At 38.9% G+C, this 25,336-nt stretch overlaps 1 protein-coding gene across 1 annotated transcript in view; it reads right to left on the bottom strand.

Moving 5' to 3' along the window:
• Nucleotides 1-25,336, bottom strand: part of PTN (pleiotrophin) — a 77,312-nt gene that overhangs the window by 9,365 nt on the left and 42,611 nt on the right. Inside the window, exons 2-4 of the mRNA XM_041002125.1 lie at nt 6,605-6,720; nt 5,716-5,889; nt 4,638-4,799 (exon numbers count right to left, since the gene is read on the bottom strand). Of these exons, the coding sequence (XP_040858059.1) occupies nt 4,638-4,799; nt 5,716-5,889; nt 6,605-6,719 (451 nt within the window). The 5' untranslated portion in view covers nt 6,720. The remainder of the gene's footprint in view (nt 1-4,637; nt 4,800-5,715; nt 5,890-6,604; nt 6,721-25,336) is intronic.

Here is a 25,336-nt window from a genome sequence, read left to right as displayed (position 1 = left end):
TTCGTCTTGGAAACTTCGTCTCCATGGAATGGGATCCACCATTCATCTCACCCAAGCAGGAAAGACCTTCTAAACATTCTGGTTTATTTTCTCACTGTAGCAGATGCTCAGATCTCACAGCAATCATAAATCCTTTGCTTTCCCCTTCTCATGTTAAGGGGTAGAATCTGCAAAGCCACAGGCACATTTCTTAGACAAACTTATGGGAGAATGTTCTATGTGAACATGTGTCTAAATAAGGTACAAAGGTAGAAATGGCCAACTAGAAGCAGGGCACAAATTTGTCAAGGTTGGGTGTGTCTGTTTAGAGAATAGAGCTACACCATGGTTCCCAGTGTTCAGCAGCTTATGTCCTGAGGACAGGATAGCTTCAACAGCAGGGTTTTCCCTAGAGGAGTCACATGTGGTGACAAGATGTTCCTCTTAGAGCTCTTGACTTTGGCTGCAATATCACTGACCTTGCAACATCCAAACCACATCCCCTGGTCCTCCTGGAGACTTTTAACTACGTAAAATCCTCGCATAAATAGTCTTAATAAATGTAAGTTTAATTTTTTAACTCTTTTTCCTAAGTTACTAAATTATGAGATATCAAAATCACTCGTCCACTGATTTATCCTGTCTACACTCTGGTGATAATTTAGCAGACTGTAGCCAAGCAAGGAGTCTTCCCCACATCAATTCTGCCTCCATCCCCAGGAAAACTTACTCCATACTGGCAGCAGTCACTTCTCATGTCTGCAGGAGCCTAACACTATTCTCTCTTCCTCTGGACATAGCATGCGGAAGTAGATCACTCAAAGCTCTTCTGAGATGAAGTGGGATTCCCTGGATATCCAGTGTCTTTGAGTGTGTGTTCCCTGATAGCCAGTACCATTGAACTTGTGGACTGAGGCTAGAGAAGGGAGTTTGGACAGTATTGACACAGCAACAAAAGGCCTGCTTCTATTCCTCTGGAGGCAGTACTGCTCAACAGGCCTGGGAGGAACTGAGAGGCAGCTTTAAATCAAAGTGAGGAGAGTATTTAGTCATTTGCTATCATTTAGATGACAAATTAAGATATTAAATCTCCCACTGGTTCCTAATCAAATATTTGTGTGTGTGTGTGTGTGTGTGTGTGTGTGTGTGCGTCTCTGTGTGTGTGTGTGTGTCTGTGTGTCTGTGTGTGTCTGTGTGTGTCTCTGTGTGTGTGTGTGTCTGTGTGTGTGTGTATTAGCCTTATTATTAGTGTTCAAGTCATGAAGATATCCTCTAGTTTCCCTCAATTTAATGCTACCCTTTTCAACTTCCATTTTAAATTTGAAAGGCTATATTTTCCAGCCTGAAAATAAAACTGTTTATGTTAATCTACCACCAATTATCAAAACAAAATAGATCAGAAAGTAAGCAAAGCAGCTCTCCAAAACCAACATGGGACACGCAAACAAAACTGCTAGATCATGTGTTTGGTGAGAAGTAAATTGGGTTAAGCAGTCAGAGACTAGATTGTTTGAAGTAGCTCTATGTCAACAATTACTAATATTCCCCAAGGTCACAATACTCTAAAGCTATTTATGTAAGAGTCTAGCAACTATGTGAAAACCCTTTCTTACAATTCTCATGTTCTCCCAAAGGCAGAAAAGCAATACCCAAAGAGGACAAACCTGGAAGAGAGTCCATCTCTGCAAAACAGGAGGAACACGAGAGTGTGGGTTGCACTCATTTATTCCAAAAGGGTTTGATCAGATCATAGCCAAGATCCCAAGAAGACTACTTTCTAATGACTGTATATAGAAAAATATATTCAAAATAACCACTTTCCTGAGTTTACAACACAAAGACCCACCCTGGGACAGTTGCAAAGACCACCTTTCACAGCAATACAAGTTGGAGTTTGAATCCCAGCTTTCTCCATTTAGAAATGTGAGAGCCCTCCAGCAAGTTACTCAGCTCCTGGAACCCATGTTTTTCATATGTAGTGTAGGATACATAAAATTTACATGTGCAATTGCTTTAAGACTTAGATGAAATTGAAGACTCCTCTTTCTGTGCCCAGTCCAAAATGAATGCACTCCCAACATCTCTCTATAGTTTTGGCACAGACCAAGTTAACAGCAAGTTAACTTTCTGGAAGCAGAAAACAATCCAGGATTCTATCACTTGGAGAAAAGTCCAGTGACATGACTTCTTTGCTGCTGTGTCCATCAATTCTGGGTATATTCTGTGTGCAAACTCTTTTTTTCAGTTTAGCATTCTTATACCCTTCAAGTGTTTTTGAGTATTTACTGTTTGCTGCTGCTTTTTGGAGACCACAGGGATACATAGAGAGCCAAGTGGCCAGCTTTGTGTCCTCCTGAGGTTTATATTCTGTGGGATGCCTCCCAGAACAGTTTTAGAAAGAGTGGTGATGAAATATGTCTTCTCCCATCAGGTGTGTCACTATTGAGTTTCATCTGGTTCCAATAAAACTCATAGAACCTAATCATTACAAGGACTATATCAGACAATATCTGTTAGACATCTAAAGCAAAAACAAAAACAAAAACAAAAAATCTAAAGCAACACAACACATATGAGTATAATTAGAACGAAGCAGAATAATGATATTTGGCTTGTATTTTATTAGTATTTGTTTTTCCATTAGAAAAATGAGCTAACTTGAGATAAGACATTCCCAAAGAGAAAATTATAACATGACTTAAGAAAAAACAATAAGGAGATACACCTCTCATGTATGTCACTCGTTACCTTCCGGCTAGCCTGTGAAAAACATTTTGTGGACCATGCACATTGTCTATTAAGGAAATCTCACTGATGTGGGTCTTTGTCCTGACAGTTAAGAAACCAGTGCACATACTGGAGTGAATGGGCTTGAGTCCTGCTTTGGCTCTCGCTTCCTCCTGTCAGTGCCAGTTCCAGAAGGCAGCAGTGACAGCTCATCCCGTTGGCTTCCTGCCATCCATGTATGAGTTACATTAGATAACTGACTACCTGTTCTGGCTCCAATCGAACCCCAGCCACAGCAGGCATGTAGCAAGTAAATCTCCTTTTCCCTCCTACCCTTTCCTTCAAACAAATAAATGCATAAAAGCAGAAAATCTTCTTCCTGACATATCTCTCTGACTCAACTATTGACTGACTATTCTTTTGCAGCATATCTGATACCAAAACAGCTTTTGCAAAAGGATCCACTGTTGCAGGGGGAAAAAAAAAGAATCCACTGTTGGGAGGGGAAATGTTGGTTAATTTTAAGAAAGTTTTAATTATGCACAAATAGAAAGTCGCATTTTAACGGATTTTAAGATGCATGGCCAGTAGTCTCAAACACAGGGCTCAGTCAGGATAAGCCCACTTTCAATTAATTTTAGACCTTAATTCGTTAATATATATGAAAATTACAGAATGTCTATACACTTGAAATATACCACTTTTTCAAGCTGAAATCTGGAAACAAAATTGCAACCTCCATTAATATACTACATGGAAAAATTTAAAAGGTAAAGTAACTATCAGTTTAGTTAGAGGAAATTTTTCATTTAATGGATTTACCAAACATCCTAAAAGTTCTTTCTTAATCATGTTCACTGCTATGCCCCATGTATTTCCCACATTTCAACGTTTCTTTATTCACCAGACCTCCATTTCTCTATCTGAAAATATTGCCACTTTTAAATTAAATTAAAAATTCAAACGCAATTTCTCTCCCCTGTGGAAGAGAACAAGAACAGCATGCATGGATGTGCACATGTGTGCTTGCCTTGTGAACCTTCACGTACATGCCTGTGTGTGGGTAATCTAGTCATTGATTTCAATATTGGAACATGAATTATCAATTGAAACTGAAACTTCCTACAGGGCACTTCCCTTTCTAAAACTAACGGTGGTCATTTAGGTCAACTATGTTATATCTGGGCACTGGAATTTTTATGTTTTTGTAACAAAATTTGTCAGAAAACATTTATTGTAGCCCAGGTTAAGACCTCTGCTAAAATACGCAGAGTTCCTCAACTTTTCCTTCCTATATAAATATTTGCTCCTATAGTTGGTTAAAAATAAATTAATATGAAAACTGTGTCTCTGGGTTTTTCTGTTTGGGGGAAATATTTACTTACGAGATCTGACTGCTGGCTTTGATTAGACCTAAGTGGTGGTCTTTGGCCAAGGGACATCGATGGGGATGGTAGAAGAACTCATTGCATTAACCCCAACCCTGATCATAAACTGGAAAGGGCAGCCTGAATGTTAGATTCATTGTCTCCAAGACTAGGCTGTACCTACACATCTTGAAGTCAGAAGTTTCTACTTCTGTGGACAATTCCATCATAGGCTAAGAAGTCTGCAAAATTTGTATTAATTTTTCTGATTTTATGAAAACTTCTTACATTTTTTGTTTCAGGATATGATGCCATTGTAGATTTTAGAGCATAGGGTCACCATACAACCATAGCCTTAACTGGCCTGTTTTGCTAAAATATAGTGTCAATTTCCCTAATTACACACACGACTTCAGCTTTAATTCACAAATTGTTTATGGGTAAGTATTTTTGTGAATGTCTAACCTACAGAACTTTTTCCATCACTTTCTAGATTTCCATATGTGAAGATCTTGCTTGATTTCATTAATTCATTAAAATTAAGCTGTAAGGGCAAGGACCTACCTTGAGGCTTGGGCTTGGTCAGTTTGCCACAGGGCTTGGAGATGGTGACTGTCTTCTGGCATTCAGCATTGTGCAGAGCTCGCTTCAGATTTCCAGTTCTGGTCTTCAGGGCCGTGTTCAGATCGCATTCTCCCCAGGCCTGGAACTGGTATTTGCACTCCGCTAGAAACAGAATAGGAGGAAACAGAAATTATTGAAAGATTCAATCGTGGTGCCATGAAAACTAACGCACGTTTGCATTTCACTCAAACTGAAATAATTGTAATTTCCATTGCAGTCAGAAGCTGTACAGAGAGTTTGCCAACACTTTTTTCTCCTTGTTTTTCACAATAAGCTAGAGACCAACAGGTTCATGCAGGTCTCCCCCATGCATGGCAAGGGCAGCACTTGGGCCATCCTGTATTGCTTTCCCAGGCCATTAGCAGGGAGCTGAATTGAAAGTGGAGTAGAGAGTCACTGGGACAAGATCGATCGGGTGACCATCTGGGATGCCTGAGTTACAAGTAGCCGCTTCTGCTTCATCGCAGGAGCCCCAGTGCTGTGGATTTTTATCACATGAAAGGAAAGAAGGAGGGAGGGAAAGAAATAACACATCAATGGGCAAGGGTAGGAGGCAGTATATTTTTTCTTCTTATAGGTAAAGCATAGGTTCTCAAGCCAGGAATAATTTTGACCCCTATTGGATACTTGATCATAAAATATCTGGGGACAGGTAGTTTTCACAACTGGCAGAGGTGAAGATATTATTGGACGATGGTGAATGGAAGCCAGTAATGGTTCTTACAATAGCATAGCTAGCTTACAGTACAATACAATACAATACAATACAATACAATACAATACAATAACATTATCTCACAAACATAAGCCAGCCTCCACAACAACAATGAAAATCACCCGATCAAAATGTCTTTATTGCTACAAGTTGAGAAGCCCTAGAATTGGGCAAAAAGCCTGAATACCTGGTGTTTTACAATTGATCAATCAATGTGAAGTAAAGAATACTTGACCTTGAGAGCATTCTAGAAGTATCTCAGACTAAGAGGTTAAAAGAATGGGATGACAAGGTGAGACTTACCACCAAATTGCTTTTTCCAGTTGCAGGGGATCTTACATCTCTGGGTCTTCATGGTTTGTTTGCACTCGGCTCCGGTGCGGGTGCCCTCCCGGGTGCCCAGCCCACAGTCTCCACTGGTGGGTACACATACACTCCATTGCCATTCTCCACAGTCAGACTTCTTTACTTTTTTTTCTGGAAAAAAAATGTAATCAAAATTCATAAAATTCTGAGATTTAAGTTCACTCTCCTGAGTGTCCTAATTGCAGGACTCTGTATCTCCCTCCCTCTGTCTTGATTGCCCAGTAAGTAGTAGAAATATGACAGCTATTAGACAAATCAGTTAAGCCTGAAAAATGACAGGAACACTCAATTTCAAAATAATCAGCTTAGCCTTTTAGCACATTTCTTTAAAAAAAAATGTTTCCAAATTCCCATTTATTTGAAAATGAGATTATATGTAATATATATGCATTATACACATACATCTTCAATCAACTGGCACATAGCCTAAATATCTTCAGTAGCTAAAAACTGCCAAGTCCAACACTGGAATCCCAAACCTCTATCCAGGTCCCCCACATGGGTGTGGGAGCTCAAATAACTGATCCATCACCTATCCCATCGCTCTGATACGGACACAGATGTCATAGCTGCTATGCTAAACATCCACTTGGGTTTAACTATTATTAACACTTACTTCAGAGAAGCACATGATTGCTGAGCAAGACAGAGTAGCCATAATATGCACAGCTCCTCTTAGATCTAGGGACAATAAGCGGGGAAACCTTTCATGTTTCTCTCAGTCACTGAGAAAAAGAATGGAAAGTAGGCAGAACACGGGGCGAGGAGGCGGGGGCCGATGGCGTTCATCAGCGGAGAATCTCACGTTCATCACTCCGCTGCTTACCTGGTTTCTCTTTCTTCCCTGCTTCAGCGGTGTCCACAGCTGCCAAAATGAAGATGAATGCCAAGAAGGCAACTGCAAATTTTCGACGCTGTTGCTGGTAATGTTGGGACTGCATTCTAGAAATAAACAGACAAAGAGAAGGATGTGATAACGACCTAAGCGAAGGAGACACTCGTGGGAACTCTTGGATGAAGGGCTCTACTTTCCAATCCTAAAATGTTAAGCTTTTGTCAAGATTTATACCAATGGTCTTAGAATGTTATCTTTTCTCCCCAATCATCTATGACATAAGCATTCTGCAATCAATCACACTTACTGTATTATCCTCTTAGGATTTTATGACATTTTGATAGGTATGCCTCGGGAATCATGGAAATGAAAGAAGAAATCTGAAAGCGTATATTTGAATGAACAAGCTCTCCCGGTGAGTCTGGATGATGGTGTCACTTGGTAACACCAGTGACTTCAGAACGCCTGAGCTCCCTGGAACCATCACGGTGCTGCATGTTACAGGGCTCGTCTGAACGGACGGGAAGCATAAATTGGACAAATATGTGATTGCTGCTTATTTTCAGATAAATTGATTCTAACATCTCCGATGGTTTTATCACTTTGCATGATCATTACTATAGTCTTATTATTATTGATTACTCAAAGAATGGAGCATACAAGTAAAGCCAGCACATCTATAATACATATCAGCCACACCAATAAACTCAACATGTACTAAATATTCTCCAAGTTCTAATACATAGTAGATTCTTCTTTTTCATAGGATCTCTCTCTCTCAATATCAGATATATTAATGATTTATATTTCATGTAAAAATAATGACCTATGTTCATTCACTTTGTGAAATTTTTCCAATAGTTATAATAGAGATTTTTACATTCTTTTCAGTGACTTTTTTTCATTCATATCACAGTTAAGATCCCTATGTTCTAGAATTTGTTTTTCTGATTCAAAAATGTCTTTGAATCAATCCCTTCATCAGAACGTTGTCTCCACAACTGTATCTTTGGAAATGATCTTCCTTATCAATGTGTTCTTCAATTGAAAACTCTAGATTCCATTATGTAGTTGAATTATACTTGTCCAATATTTTGGTCATTTGAGCTGTTCATTGAGTCACAAGAGCCAACTCTTTACTGGCCAGCTCCATTGCTCTGTGTGGCCTTGTCCTGGATGATCGATTCTTCCTCCTGATCCTGAATTTTTGTCCTTTTACTTTACTGATGATTACAGGGAACAGTTAGTATTGGTCCTGAGGCTTTGCCTAAATTGTTCACTGCACTTGCACGACTGGAGTAGCCAGCCTAAGCTACTTGATTTGGAGGATTTGTCAGTTTTCTGAGAAGAGCACGCGAGTGAATTTGTACTATTCTGCCTTGCTACGATACTTTCAAATAGTATTTAAAATCGCTACCTGTGAATTGAACCAGAATGGAGGCCTTCTTGCTTTTCCTAAAGGCTGTCTGAGAGACTCCTTTCAGTGACAAATAATGTGAGAGTCAAAAGACATACATTTGGGTTTTGTTAGAGGACAAATGAACATTTTAATTGATAACACGTTTATAAAAAGTTGTTAATATAAAGATAACAGACTTTATTTCCTAGGTACTGTTTCACAAAGGCTACTATCCTTCCCTCCATCCTATGCCTCTCCCGTACCCTTCCCTTCCTCCCTTCCCTCTGTCAGTGTTTGCAAAGACATAGCATTAATCCACTCTATACTCATAGGCTTAATTTGCCACTAATTATCAAGTAAGACGTAGCAAGGCCACAGTGGCACTAGCATATAAACACAGGATAAAAAGTGACAGTCACATTCCAGAGTAACAGTTTTATTTGTACATATTTTGTGAACTGTATACTTTAAGTGGCACATATAAGAGAAAACGTGATGTTTGCCTTTTTCAACTGGCTATTTCGCTAAGCATAATGGTTTCTAATTGTATCCACTTTGCTGCAAGACAGGATACCGTTTTTTATGGCTGAGTAGTATCTCATGGTGTATATTATGCCATTTTTTTTAAATCCCGTTTTCAGCAGATAGACATCTGGGTCGATTCCATATCTTAGCTTTTGTGACTTGAGGTGCAATACATGTAGGGTTACAAATAACTCTGTCATAGACTGATGTCGTTTTGTCCAGGAATTCGCAGGAGTGGGATGGCTGGGTCCAATGGTATATGCAGATTTTTATTTCTGAGGAATCACCATATAGCCTTCCGTAGTGATTGCCCATAATTTGCAAAACTTCTTTTTTGCTTTGTTGTTCATTATGGTTTATCTTTTAAACTGAACAATTTTAAACATTTTTGCCATATTCATTTCATATATTTATACATGTGTATATATGCACTATATTTCCTTGAAGTGTTGATATTAATATTATAAAGGGAAACATTCATGATAACAATTTATTTCCAAGTTAGAATCTGGTGTTTCATGTTTGACAATTACCTACAAATTTGTGAAGTGTTTGGAATATTCTTCATTAAGTAACTGTGACAATTTGGAAATTTCTCTGGGAAAGCATGACTCTTCAGAAAAATTTCAGATAGACAAAGAAACGATTCAACCTAGTGTTACATCCAGCAGAGACAGAGATGAGAAACGGCTCAAAGCCCACAGGGCAAGCATGGTTTTTGGACAGGAATGTAAACAATTTTATCCTGCATAAACAACACAAAACACACACTAAGAGGGTGATACTGTCTATCCTTGGCAATTTGTAGCCTCTGCATTTCTCATTTTACATTACTGAACTCTTAATTTTATCATTATTTCCCAACAGATTTGTCTTAATCAAACTGCATTTACTTATTTCCAAAAAAAAAAAAAAAAAGAAAAAGCCTCACAAGGATTCAGTGCATCTCTATTTCCAGATCAAAGATGGACTATTACTGAAACTATTAGCTGTATCTTGACAACGGGAGGCTGGACTCTCTGCCATTGTCCATGCCCGCAGTAATGAACATGTGACTGTTTATGAAGAGCTACGCTATAGTAATATTATAGGGGAATTTGGTGGGGGAGAGGGGACAGGGAAAATTAAAAATAAATAAATAAACATAAGCCCCACAGGTCAAAATTTTCTATTCATACACTTTTCTTTTAATTTCTAGACTGGTTTACTAAGCTGAAATTGCAGCTATGTGGAACCAAAGGAAGGTTGGAATTGAAAAGGTAGTTAGTTGTAGAATAGAAATGTTCTGTTTCTGGCATTAATTCTGAGACACTCTAAATGCTAAGTGGATAAATGGTGAATTTCAGCTACTAATTTTCTAGAAAATAAAAAGGCAAACAAGTCCGCATTTACAGGGATCTACCCATGTAAAATATGTGATCTGTACTAGTTTTGAGTTGGAAAATGTCTTCCTCCTTGTCAACTTACCTTTTCCACCCTCCAATTTTTCCTGTCATTCTGATTCAGCCAATATTCTGTAGCTTAGAATTAGAAAATGAATGCAGGTTATTTAAAAGAAGAGAGTAAGGGAGTTTAAAAAGGAAATGATCAGTGCTACCAAAAGTTTCAAGTGCATCCGGACAATGTCCAATTACTCTGCAAGTGCCTTGATGTAACAAAGACTCTAGGAGCTAGTTTGGGAGAAGGAATAGTTCCCCTTGCTGGAAATGTTTCTTTAGTTAAGTGAAGGCAAAGACTCTCCTCTTTACAGTTTGACCTTCCTTGTTTGCCAATCAATCTTTCCAGACGGGTGCAGAAACAAATTACTGCACATAAGATGTGATCATAATAGTTACATATTTTCACACCAAGGAAGATAAAACAGCAAGAAAATGGGCTGTAATATGGAGTAGTTTTTGAAAATATTTTCTTACAACTCATTTTCCCCCATATTCATCTCTCTTATACTTGCCCTGATAGATTTAATGCCATACACTTTATCAGTTAAAATGAAGCCCATCATAGTTTGAGTCAGTGTGCAAAAACTTACTGTTGAGTTATTCCAATGAATTCTGAAGCTTAATGTTAAAACGTTACTAAAGTTAAAGAAATCAACTCTGGATGGAAAACATTCATTTATCAAGTCCCAATCTCTTTTCTAGAATACTTTATTAGAATTCCCATTTCCTTTAACATTTTAGTAGGATATAGAATTTCAAAGATGATAACCTTTGAAGTAAACACAAGGCAGTCTAGTATGTTGAAAACTTCCCTTCAACAACTTTTTTTTTAATTAACAGAGAATTTGTGCACACAAATTTTGAATCCAACTTCAGCTCCACTGTTTAGTTTCTAGGTAAATAGCGATCAGTTGAGTTGTGCCCACATTTACAAAATGGAAATGGCAATAATACTTGCTCATGAAGATTGAAAATGAATTGATAATATTTGGACAAAAAAATACCTGAAAATGTTTCTGCTTAGGATGATGGCATCACACCCACCTAGAGTATCAGGCCCAGTCTTGTATATTCCACAGTTTTGGTTCAGCTACTTAAAAATGCATCTAGGATGTATTAAACGATAGTCAGGATACTTGGTTTCTGCAATCCACAGGGGGGGCCCAAATGGAGTTTCTGGCTCTTGACTAAGGCCTAGTCCAGTCTCAGCTACTACAGGCATTCAGAGAATGAACCAGCAGATGATAAATCATTATCTCTTTCCCCATACATCTCTCTCTCTCTGTCTCTCTATCTCTCTCTCTCACACACACACATAACACATTGTACCTTTCAAATACATACATAAATATTAAGAGATAAAAGATAGCTAAATTGGTGGGCCAGCTTTGGGATGCAGCAAGTTAAGCTATCACCTGCCAAATTGGCATCCCAGAGGCACCAGTTTGAGTCTCAGCTGCTCCACTTCCAATCCAACTCCCTGCTAATGATCTGATGGAAAGAGCTGAAGCTGGTCCAAGTACTTTGGTCCCTGCAATGCATGTGGTAAATGTGGATGGGGTTCCAGACTCCTATTTTCAGACCGGCTGAGTCCAGGCTATTGTAACCAAATAGTGGATGAATCAGAACATGGATTATCTCTGTGTAAACATGTCTCCTTCTGCCTCTATAACTCTTTCAAAAAAATAAAATATTTTTTATATAAAGCCCAGATGAGTCTGAATATTGAGAAACATATTATCAGTTGCTGAATTTGTTTTTGGTTGATGCTATTCCTTTTCTCTGTCAAGAGAACATCTCTAAGTGTCATTTGTAGGGCAGGTCTGGGAGAGGTGAATTCTTTGAGTCTTTATTATTATTATTATTATTATTGGAAAGTCAGATATACAGAGAGGAGCAGACACAGAAGAAGGATCTTCCATCTGCTGGTTCGCCCTCCAAGTGGCCACAATGACCAGAATTGAGTCAATCTGAAGCCAGGAGCCAGGATGTCCTTTCTGTTCTTCTACATGGGCTCAGGGTCCCAAGGCTTTGGGCCATTCTCTACTGTTTTTCCAGGCCACAAGCAGGGAGCTTGACGGGAAGAGGAGCAGCTGAGATATGAACTGGTGCCTATTCATGGACATTGGGAAAGCTAAGGCACCAGGCCCTGAGCTTTTCTTTACGTGGAAAAAATAAATAAATATATATACATATATATATACACACACAATACAAGAGTTACGGGAGAAGGTAGGTTTAAAGATCTAGTCAAGTGAAATAGTAAATGGATGAAAACTTCCTTAATAAGGAGAAAGAGTTGGGAAACAACAAACAGGAGGGGCACAGAACTCTCAATAGGGCTGACATAAAGTGATTTTCACCACAACATATGATATCAACCTCTTTTCAGTGAACATAAACAAAAGATACTTAAATGTGCACGTGGAAAAAAAAACCCTATTAATATATAGAATATCCCTGTTCAGACTCATAGCTGACCTCTCAGAGAAGCTCAACAAACCATTGTGCCATTGAACCACCGCCCCGCCCCTGACACACACACACCCATAGTCAATCTTTCTTGCTTATTATTGTCTTTTGAGACAAGATGGGCAAATTTCTACCTGCTTTTCCAGTAACATCAGCATGGGGCCAGATAGGAAGCAGAGTAGCTAGGGTTCCAACCAAACAGTCTAATACGCAATGTTGGCATCTCAGGCACAGCCACGTAAGCCATTATGTCACAATTTGGAAGCCAATTTTAATCTTTTTTAATATTTATTCATTCTGTTTTTAAGTTTCCATTTATTTGAAAGGTGAGAGAGACAGAAAAATATACTTTCTGGTGCATTCTCCCCAATGTACGCAACAGTTCTGACTATAGCAGGCTAAAGCCTATAGGCCAGAACTCTCTGTGGGTCTCCCACTTAGGTTGCAGGGGACCAAGGACTTCAGTCATCACCCACTGTCTTCCAAGAATGCATTATCCAGAAGTTAGACAGGAAGCAGAGCATCTAGGACCACAACTGGCACTCCAGTTTAGAATGCAAGGACTTAGCCAATGTGCCACAGCACCTGCTCTATGAATTCAGCAAACCGTAAAGCAACTACCAAGGGCTGGGAAGTAGGAATGTGGTAAGTGAACATGAGATAGACTGCTCCCTCAAAGGGAACTGTCCAGTTAGAAAGAGCAGCTAGATAAGCATGATGCGTTGTGGTAAATAGTGTCCAAAAATCTGGAGTATTATCTGAATGTACAGGTCCAAGCAACAACTGCGCACGGCAAGACTGAGCATGGTAGAGGACTGAGACATGTTTTAACTACTTTACTGAAGGAAAATGCTTGGAGGTTGCTGCTGTGGCACAGCATGTTAAGCTAGTGTTTGCAGCTTTATCATTCCCTATGTACGCCAGTTCAAGTCAAGTGCTTGGAACTTTGCACCTACCAGGAAGACCTGAATAAAACTCCTGGATCTTGGCTTTGGCACATCCCAACGCTGGGTGATATGGACACTTGAGGAGTGAACCAGCAAATGGAAGGTCTCTGTTTATTTCTCTTTCCTTGTCTCTCTCTGTAACTCTGTATTCAAATAAGTAAATAAATAAATAGCTTTTTAATTAAAAAAAAGACAGAAAAGGAAAATAAAGTCTCTAAATTAAAAAGGGAATGGGGAAGAAAGTTCCAGATAAAGGGTTATATAATGAAAGGATTACATAAGCTAATATACAGACGAGGGATGGAGACTGAGTATACATTAAATTTAATTGTGTGAGATATAAAAACATTATGACTGAAAGTCAGAGTATTGATGCTAAGGGAGTCTAAAATTCTTGCAAAGCCCTCTTAGGGAAATTGAGAAAATATTTATCAAATTTGGGCAGAAGAAAAAAAAAGATTCATTAAGTCACATATTCAGTAAACTGAATCTTAAAGAATTACTAATATTAACAAGTCATACATAAATGTATCATATTGACTTAAAATATCAATTAATACTCATTCAACCTAACTCATTGGACTTTACATTTAAAAATGTGTAGATTTCTAAATCAAATGAAAAGATATTTATGCCAAAACCGCTACCCCATTTTCATACTCTTGTGCAACTCAGTACAGCTCAATTAACTGCTAAGCTTAGCTGGCACTTCTAATAACTGATGACTTTATTTATTCAGATTAAATGACGCAATTAAAAACATAATTAACAAAACAGCATGCAGATTTTCAAGTTCACTGGCACGCCACTAAGCAAATGAAGGGTGTCCTAGATTATCATGCATTTAGGGGAGGTAAAAATGAGTGTTGCATGGCTGACCGTGGCTGCTTGTGTATGGCAGCAACAGACACCAGCTCAGGGCAGAAGCTCTGCTACAACTGCCACAAGTAACAAACACCTAGTGAATGTAAGAATCTAAGGGTGTATTTGTATGCTTTTTCAGTTTTATAACACACTGTTGGACACAGGTCAGGTTTATAAAAAAAAAGGGGGGGAGAGTTTTGACAATCAAATGCTTGGTGCCAACATCACCTTAATTCTGTTAAGGACCTCATTGCATTGGAATGGGAGTGCATCTCAAAACAGGACAACAAAGAGAGGCTGAAATCACACCTTCCTCTTGGGGAGCATGCCCCCTTTGACCTAGAGACTTGCCACTTGGCCCCACCTCTGTTACACTGAGTACCAGATTTCCAACGCGGGAACCTTGGGCACAGGGGAGGACACTTTCAAGCCGAAGCGAAATAAGTAAAGAGGCTTCTAAATATGTTGGTTACGCTGTTACAGACTCTAATGTAAGCATTTCAGTCCTCAGAAAGCCCTCAAGATGCATGCATACCATACTTGCAGCTAAAAGTACTATAGGATTCTTGAAAACCTTCCAAATATTTGAAAAAAAAAAGTCTCTGCAATAAGAAAAGATTAAACACTAAAATTAGTGTTTATTAATATCCATGTAATAAAGCATTTTGTCTAATGCATAATATGTATCAGCATAAAGCTCACTATATCAAAAATTTGATTTTCTCACTTTATAGGAATTCTGGAACAAATCCAGTGATGGTCTAGATGGAAGGCAAATAATTTTCAAAAAGGATTGCACATATGTATGCCAGAGAGCGGACTTACACGCATCTCTTGCAAAGGCCTACGCCCATACCCTAGCATGGGTAGCCAACCTTGTGCATGTCACCCCAATCTCCCAGTTTCTACTCTGGTTTGCGACTAGAGCCTAAGGGTGGCCCCTCTCTCCTCCCAGCCCAGAAAGTGATGTAACTTTTGTTCCCACACCGTTCCCACTGTTCTGGGAAGTTTCCACACGGAAACTAAGGTGCTACAAGGTAAAGATGAGATATTTGGGGGTTTTTTTGTTTGTTTGTTTGTTTAATGGGCAAACGCTGGGTTATTAACGTCCAGCCCGATACCAAGAACAAAACCCTGGGAGACTCAAACAATTGCCCAGGAAGCCATTTGGATTGGAGTTAGCGTCTCCTTCAGGAACGGAAGAACTGCACTTTGCCAGCTTTCATCTGCATGCTTTTCAGCTACTATTTCCAGTTGATTCAGCTCATACAACTCCAGCTTTCATTGAGCGCTGAGCTCATTGACTAAAAAAAAAAAACATAAAGAAGAACTTAAAAAAGAAGAAGAAAAGACATCAAGGAAAGGCTTCATTGATTATGCAGAGTGTTGCTTTGGGAAAGGGGACAATCTTGTTAGAAGCCTGGCAAACTTAATTCATTAAGGCCCTGGTGACATCGTCTCAAATCAGAGCTCTACATCAGGTTAGTTGAAAACAGCAAGCAGCCTTGTGGTAAAGTAGAGCTGCCCCACCCCTAGCCATTCTCTCTGATTCTGCCACTTTTTTTTTTCTTTCATTTCTTGTGAAATAATTCTAAGCAATAGTAAATAGTTCTCTATCAAAACATGTTAAATGATATGTAATTTATTGGAAATTAGAAGTATTAAAATCGGGAGTAGTGATTCTGATTACGCTCCTTGTCCTCTAAAAGCCCGCTTTGTTTTTCTGCAGGTGACGGCTCAAGTTCTAGGTCCCCACACCCATCCAGGAGTCCCAGATGCAGATCCCACCTCCTGGCATTGACCTAGTCCATCTCAGGCCATGGTGGGCATTTGAGTGAACCAACAGGAAAGGAACCAACACAGCAAAGATCTCTCTCTTCCTTTCTCTCTCTTTCTCTCTGTATGCTTCTTTCTCTGTGTCTTCAGGAACCTCTTCCAGGTCTGGCATGTGGGTGCAGGGTCATAAGGCTTTGGGCTGTCCCTTACTGCTTTCTCAGACCACAAGCAGAGAGCTGGATAGGAAGTGGGGATGCCAGGACATGAACTGGCGCCCATATGGGATCCTGGTGCATGCAAAGTGAGGACTTTAGCCACCAGGCTACTGCGCTGCACCCATGGTCCCATTCTTATTGGAATGAAAGCACCAAAAAGTTCCTAATTCAATGTACAAGCTACTTAAAATTAGGATACAATTTAATTTTTTCTTCTTCATTTTCTATTTTTTATTTTATGATTCAGTTCCATTGGCTCCGGGATTCTCCTTCCCCTCCAAACCCCCTCCCTTCCACTATTTCCCCCCATAATATTATGGTGACATAGTCCTTCCTAGACAGTCCTAAGCTGGTCATTCTGCTATTTAAGTGTATGTGAGGATACATTTGAAACTGTATTGTTAATAGAGTCGAAGTTAATTATATCCTTAGTGGAGCAAAAATCTAATATTGAGCTGAAATAAATTTTTTTTAATTTAATGATAAGTGTAAAATTAAATGCATTTAAATCAAAACCTGAAGTAAGAAAAGACAAGTTATTTCACTATAGTTCACAGGATATACTGAGGTGCCAGGTTTTTTTTTTATTAATAAAATTTACTTTGACAGAGGTGCCACTGTTAAAAAAAATTCAAACATAAATGTGGAATCAAATAACAATAGATATGTATATAAATATAATTTTAAGAAGTTCAAGTTGTTAGGAAAACTTTCCTTACATTGAATTGCTATCAATTCACCATAAATTTAATTTCATTTTCTTAGTGAATAATAAGTTTGAATTCCTGGCAACTCATAAATATACAATTGTCTTTAAACTCAGCTATGATTAGAATGAGTTTGATATGATTATCAAGCAGGAGTCCGGCGGGAAGCAGCACTCAAACAGATTGCAAATGATTATCTGTAGCTGCAAACTTTATCTAGAGTATAAGTAACCATTAACTCAGGTCGTAATATTTCCTTAAAAACATACAATAACATCAATTGCCTAACAGCAGATTAATTCAGCTCCTCTACACATCTAAAAATCGTATCTTGTACAAAGTCCCTCCCTCTATATAACGCTTGACAAATATGGACTGAGTGAATGAATGAATGAGTAAATGAAATTTAGAAACCTGGCCCGGCGGGATAATATCAAGTGGTTCATACCCACAGTCTATTTATTATTCTCTTTTGAATTTTTATGCATAATTCTGAAGCCTTGGCTGTTTGATTTCAAGTCTATTGCATTAGAAGGAAGATTCAAAAAAAAAAGTTATTAGTGTGAAAATAAAGAACAAATATATTTTCAATGCATAAAAGTGTAGTTTGGAACTATTGAGTGTAAGCTCAAATAATTTTTACAAAATTCGGTTTATCCTGATGAATAAACCCACCGACTTCAGTGATTGCATTTGTTAGTATAGCTAAGACTTTCAAGTTATACCTGTCTTTATGAGGCATTATATAAACAGCAATATAGGAAAGAAATGTGGAAAACCTCTCATAAGGCTACACCTGCAAAGTTAATTAGTTGAAAGAGAGAGAGAGAGAAAGAGAGAGAGAGAACCTGTGCATAAAGGCTTACATCCAAAGAAAAAGATTAGATTTAAGTCCTAATTGATTATTCTCATTCATGCAACCATCATATATCCCATTTTGTGGGTTAGAATCATTCTGGAGTTGCATTTGCAAGCAGCATATTAAATAAATGAGGTTTCTCCCATAGATGATGCACCATTGGCTGCTTTGCCAGTAAAATGTTTCTGCCTCCGTGCTTGGCACATCACATGCACAATTTGTGAACCAATCCACTGTCAGTTCTACTTACAGTTAACTGCTATTTTCAGAAGGCTTATAAAAAGTCACTTTTACAAAACTAACTCAAATAGTTATAATATCATAAAAAGTGTTCACATTTGGTGAGGAATAGTTTTTGTGTGGAAGTGTAAATAATTATTACAAGAATAAACAGCAGTAATAATTTTTGACATAGAAAGAGAGGAGGAATGTGAGAACATAATTCCATGTTTTACCAAAATAACTTTAATTACCCTGAAAATAAATTTGAAAGAAGTCAAAATGAGAGTGTTGTGACGCTGGAGAAGGCACTCCCATATCAACGTTGACAATTTGAGCCCTAGCTGCTCCACTTGTGGTCCAGCTCACAACCGATGCATCTGGAAAAGTAGAAGATGCTGGCATAACTCTGTGAGTCCCTGCCACCCATGAGGCCGACCTGGGTGGGGCTCCTGATTTCAGCTTGTATTAGCCTTGGTCATTGTGGTCATTCAAAGAGTAAATAAGTAGATGGATGAACTCTCTCTTTCTTAAAAAAAAAAAAAACTAATAGATAAATCAAACCGTTTTAAAAGACTTGGTTGCAATCCTGTGGGAGATCGCCCCTTGATCTCTGCCTGCTACCTGTTGGGCGTGGCTTACAGCTTACCTGGCCATGACCTGAAGCACAGCTTCCAGCCCTGCATGCTGAACATGACCTCTGAATGTCTGGAGGATCTAGGGGACTATACTGCCTTCGAGTCGATTACAGCGCCATTGTTGGGTGGGGGACTGTTGGGAGACTCCCTCCAACCCTCTCCTTCCGTAACTCTTATAAGCTTGTAAGTTGTGCTCATTAAAGGGAGATCCCCCACCAGATGGTCCCCAGTGATTCCTGCAGCCTCACCTCAGAACACCTTGCAATCTTGCAGAATATCTTAGCCTCAGCCCTCGGTGGCCTCAGTGCCTGCTGGCAGGCTTCTCTGAGACAATCCTGCTATACTCTCCAATTCTAGTTTCTGGTCTTGAATCACTCATTTGTTCTCTTTACAAACCATTCCTTGGACTGTAGGGAAAGGCAGTAATAATTTAACTACTTACTAGTTTATAATGAGGCTAAATGATAAAAGTCATGTATAATGCTCTAAAGTGTTATGTATACATTAATGCTATAATTTTATTTAAAATTATGATTTACTTATTTATGATATATGATGAGGTGACCAGAGGAATTTGATAGACTTGTTGTTTATCCATACACCATTGGTACTCTCCTGTAGATGTGTTCCCGGTAGACTCTCAACTTTTGAGATAATATACTTTTAATTTACTTCATACTCAAAGGCTGAGGGTGCCAATCAATAAAGAATTGAGCAAATAAAAAGTGATAAGGCAGCTGAATAGCAGGAATATAGACGAGAGTGATAAAATTTCAGTTTCATTTATATACAATTTTTATACTCTATGTATTAATTACTACAATTCAGAGAAAACAGGTGATATCTGTCATTTTCAATGTTTTACTAAGCCTAATGACCACCAGTAGCATCCACTTTGTTGCAACAGTAAGAATTTCCTTGTTCCTCGTGACTGGGTAATAGTGCATTATATTTATGTTTGAGTAATATGATATCATGTACACACACACACACACACACACACACACACACATTGCATCACATTTTCCTTTCCCTGGCATCTGTTGATGTACACTTAGGTTGTTTTTTCCATACCTCAACTAATGGGAACTGAGCTGCTCTAGCAATGGAAGTGGAGCCAATCCTTTCATATGCTCATTTCATCTTCTTTGGATATATGTTCCCAGGAGTGAGATGGTTGGGTAATATTGAAGACTCATTATTAGCTGCCTGAGGAATCCCCAAACTGTCTTCCTGAATAGTTGAGTTTGTTTTTCTACCCATGAGGTGGTAATAACATTAAGTGCTTTTGTAAGGCAGTTGTCACGATCAAAGAAGAATACATGCACCACAGGCTCAATATATTATTTGCTTGTAAGAAAACAAACAAATAGTACTCTTACTATTGTGTCAGTAGGAAGTCTATGCGATTATCCAGTGGAATTTGTATGGTTTTTCTTCTTCTGGCCTTTTTTAAATGGAATCTACCACCCCGCACAAGAAAGTCAGATTCTTCTTTTTCTAATACTTTACTAAAATTGCTTTTCCACAACAGTTGCATTATTAACAATTTTCAGTGGTTTGAGAAATAATAAACCTAAGGTTTTCCAAACTTCAAATGAGATTTTTGTTTCCCTAAATAAATGTTTCTTGCCATCTTTACACAAATATTTATTTCTTGATTTCCTTAGTCTCACACAAAATTTTAAAATGTATTTGACTGTAGGCAAAATTAAGTAAATACGTTCAATAATAAAAGCTTCTGCTGCTCTCATTGGCAAGTCCTAACACACAGTCAGACTATTACACAGAAGTGATAACATACAAGTGACCTGGGGAGTCTGGGTATGTTTTGTTTCACCTGGAACACGAAAAGCAACAGAGGATTGGTTCTTCAGTTGTGTAAGGACTGTAAGAGCTGAAAGAGAAAACTTCTACTAGTAAAGAAACAAAACCGAGATGGAGACTAGGCCTGCACCTGACTTCCTTCTGTCGTTGCAGGAGGCTGAATCAGCAAAAACCAGTTCATAAGAGTGTTGCTTCATAAAATTCCGGAAAACCTCTGATTCCAAACAATTAACTCATTTTGGAATAATTGCAGCTTTATTAGAACAATCCATTTCTTATCTGAGCAAACAGTTATTTCATTAAATGGCAATTAACTTATCAAGATGCACTGTCAGTTAAAATACTAACTTACAAGAATGATTCATTTCTAATCAATCCTTGCTTTGAAAGATGCGACTTAATACCATTCGAATCCAGGGCCCAGCACCCTGTAAATATCCTCTTCTTTCTCTACCTACAAACCCACCACAATGCAATCAGGGTTAGATCTCACCAGGCTGCAGTATGCTTAGTAAGAACGTCTGCTGAGTCAGTGGGTTTTTCTGTTATTTTGTTTATTTCATTTCATTTCATGTTGGTACGTTGAGGAAGTAGATGTGTGTTGACTGGGATTTCAGCTGCCTGTTTTCTCAACTTGCATCCCTGGGCCTCCTCCTTTAACCCACTGGCATCTCAAGAGCACAGTTGGGGCTTCGATCTTTGGTCTGAATCATGAAAGTGTGCATGAATGTCGTAGCTTCATGCCTATTGCCATGGATGCAAAAATGTTCATGAGGCCTAATGTTGGGTAAATGGTTATGATGGTAGGTTCATCTTCCAAACACAGACAATATAATCAAACTACAATTAAGAAAGAGAAAAAGCCTGATCCTTAGCTTTAAATTCCTACCAAACTTATTTCAATGTTTTGTTACTCTCGATCCTTTGCCATCGTGCATATAATTATCCATTTGCATAGCCACCATTTCATAATATTCACTATTTTTTCATTTATATCAAATTTTGCAAGTCATAACACTTTTTAAATGTTTCTTTGAAATGTCCAGACTTCTGGTTTTTTTTAAACAAATGTATTTATTTATTTGAAAGAGTTACAGAGACAAAGGGAAAGAAAGAGATCTTCTAAGCACTTACACACTCCCCAGATGCTCACAAGAGCCAGGGCAAGGCCAGAACCAGGGGACGGGATTTCCATCTGGGTCTCCCACAGGTACAGCAGAGGCCCAGGCACTTGCTCCATCAGCTGCTGTTTTTCCAAGACCATTAGCAGGAAATCGATTTAGAATAGATTATGGGACCCGACACAATCGGGTTTAGTGGCTAAATCCTTGCCTATAAGCACCAGAATCCCATGTAAGTGCCTGTTCTTGTCCAGGATGCTCTGTTTTCAATCCAGTTCCCTGCTTGTGGCCTGGGAAAGCAATAGGGGATGGTCCAAAAGCCTTGGAACCCTGTGCCTGTGTAGGAGACCTGAAAGATACTCCTGGTTCCTAGCTTCGGATTGGCTCTGGCCACTGTGGCCCTTTGGGGAGTGAACCAGCAGACAGAAGATCTTTGTACCTCCTTCTCTCTGTAATTCTGCTTTTCCAATTTAAAACATAATTTTTAAAATCCTATTCAAAGAAAGAAAGAAAAGCACCTGGAACACAAATAAGTGCCAGCACCACAGGCAGAGGCTTTATGCTCTGTGTGACAACACTGGCCCCTTGATTTTTATTTCCAGTTGCTGTGTGATTGTTACCGAACAGATGCACCAGAATTTGATGTGGCTATTTTTTCTTTGCTTTCTTCAACTTCCAGTTTTATTATCCAGCCATTCAGCAAAGATATGTCGGTAACAAAGCTAATACCAGCCACCCAAAGTGACTCTTCCTCTTGTCACTCGGACCTGCCTTTCCTTCTGAAAGCAACCGTTGGCCTTATAAATCACATTGTGTAACCTGGTCTTGTGATACAGCTAAGCCATCTGAAACTGCTTGCAGCGAAATTGATCATTCATAGAGAAATGACAGGAAATATAAACATGAGTGTGCTTCAAAGAGGTCAGGGAAAATGGAATTAAAACATTTTGATTTTGGTGAAACAAATTTCAAAATTGACATGGAGGCTTTTGTTTTCCATAACATGCATTCTTCGGTCCCTGTTTCCTGAGGCAAGCAACTACAAACGGGATTGAAACGAATTCGTGCTGGAAGGGGCAGACTGCACTACCTCCAAAGCCTGGAACTGCCTAGTGAAAATAATACAATTTTAAAAACACACAAGCATTTTTAAATATTTTTCTATAACACTCATCATAATCTTGATGAGGTTTCTGAGCCAGCGTATGTGAAGTGCTAAAAATTAGAGCAGACATAGTTGTGCAGGGTTCTGGAGAAGAAAAACAAAAAAACATCTTGTGAGGAGAAGCTGTGACTGTCCCAACACAGCAACACGAAGATGACATCTTGTCCTAATTTTGATTTGTGGAATGGAGTGTTTTTAGAGCAGTCTTACGTTCAAAGTAAAAACTAAATAAAAGGAAAAGAGGTTTCCAATACAAACGCAGACTTCTCATCGCTATAACCTCCTTATTATCGACACTACCTAGTGGCCCTTTTGTTAAAATGATTGGAACTACCCTGACACATCCTTAGTGCCCAATGATCTGCATCACAATTCTTCACATTGTTGTACTTTCCATGGGTTGGACAAATGCACGGGGACATGTGTCCACCCCTAAAGACTCATGCAAACAATCTTATCCCGTGATCCTATTTTTCGAGCTTTTCTGTCTTCAAATTCCCAGCTCAAACACTTAAAGACCTACAATATACTTTAAATACTTAGTGAAAGACAAGTGTTGCATGCCATGCCTGCACACAATTTTAACACAATATTATAAATGTCTGGGGCCTGACCCAAGAGTTTCCCCGCCTTTTCTCCCTTGATTTTACTTCTTGGCAAGAACACTCACACTCTTTCAGACAATAAAGGGCTTTCATATTTTTGACTAGGGGCAAACTGATTTTTTATTCGTTATTTTTTCCCCAGCACTATCACATGCTTTCGTTTCTTTAACATTTTATTGAGGAATGTTTGTACATTTGCAAAATATAAATTGTGAGATAGTAATGCAAAGAGCTTTTATGGGCGCTTCACTCCCTTTCTCCTGCTACCATCATATGAGTATGTTTGCCATAACCAATAAACTACATACAAACCTTTCCCCTCCATTTCTTTTTTAAAAAGCCAAATCACTGTCATCCCTTGTACTCCAGCTTATCCCCAGTGCCTAGTAATCAACACTGGGTGTTCAGGTGGAGTTTTTGTTGTGATTTTATTTTTATATCCCAGGTAAATGGAATCCCTCCTTCAGCGACCATTCAGTGCCTTACACAGTCTTCTTAGGGTCTAATGATGCCGAACGCCATTGCACAAAATCCGAGAAGGTTTCTGTTTCCGGGGAGGGCGCACTCACAGCAGGACACCTGGTTATCAAGCACTTTCCCTAGTGCCCCTGGCTTGGGCAGTTTTGTACAGGGCAGTTTTCAGCATGGTATGCAATTGTCCTTGTCCTAAATATTTATGTTTTTTATTTTTTAAAAAGATTCATTAGTTTTTCTTTTTTCTTGTTGGAAAGGTAGATTTACAGAGAAAATGATCCTCCATCCACTGGTCCACTCCTAAAACAGCCACAATGGCTGAAACTGAGCCATTCCAAACCCAAGAGCTTCTTCTGGGTCTCCCAGGTGGGTACAGGGTCCCAAGACTTTCCCAGGTCACAATTAGAGAGTTGGATGAAAAGTGGAGCAGCTAGGATACAAACTGGTGTCCACATAGGATCCCAGTTTCTCTGTGATCAACCCAAGCCTCCTGCAAAGAGGCCATGTGGCTGTAACTGGAAATCCCATGATCTGGTATGTCTTGACCCTCCTCGGTGCTTCTGCGCATGTGCCCTTGTGCAACTGCACATTTGTCTGTTTGAGGGAGAAGGAGGAGGGGAAATAAAAATACGTGCCCTTCTCATTAACAAAGTCACTTGGATTGATGACAAAGGGAAGTTTGATTTAAGTAAGTGTGGATTAGGTAGAGATGCCAGTTACGTCTGTTGCTTCGGATGGATAGATAGATACTTACAGTGAGTCTAAATTTTTAATTGGAACATGTGATTCCTGTTAGAGATAGAATCAACGTGGTTCCCTCATTATCTATCACAGCAGTCACTAAACACACCCAACAGGAGTAGCAAGTGTTGATTGAGCTGTAATTGTGAAATACATGCAGATTTTGAAGACTTGGTGTGAGCAAAAAAGAACGTAAAAATGTTCCAAATGTAGGTACTCCTTCAATCAGTAACAATGCATTTTTCAAGTTCTAGTCATGGTGGTAGTCATTTTAAAAAAAAAATAGAGCAGTAAGTCAAACAAGTTAGCCCTAGCCCTTATGAAGCTTGGAGTCAATTAGCCTTTATTGAACATATTTCCTCTACTGTCTGGTCTCTGACCTGAATACTTTGGTTGCACTGCTGACACTTGTAAAACAGACATCATAGCATGCCTCAATACTAAGCATATAGATTCGAGCTAGGAGCTGCCTGACAAAGCGGCAGTGTCTCATTGCTCTATAGCCTTATTGTTCTGAGAAATGGCTACAGTTACACATGGCACAGGATCACCAGGGAACGTGGCTAGTCTGAAGGGGCATGTGCTGTAGGTGTGAAATACACATTGGATTTCAGAGAGAGTATGAGAAACTATCTCTGAAAATATAAAGTATCTCACACAAACTTTTACCTGGAATACATGGTGACAGGATATTTTGAATATAACCATTAAAATATAGTGTTAAAATTAA

This window comes from Ochotona curzoniae, unplaced genomic scaffold (assembly GCF_017591425.1).
Source record: "Ochotona curzoniae isolate NIBS_2020 unplaced genomic scaffold, NIBS_Ocur_1.0 scaffold_2476, whole genome shotgun sequence".
Lineage (NCBI taxonomy): Eukaryota > Metazoa > Chordata > Mammalia > Lagomorpha > Ochotonidae > Ochotona > Ochotona curzoniae.
This window is presented reverse-complemented; position numbering and strand designations above follow the sequence as displayed.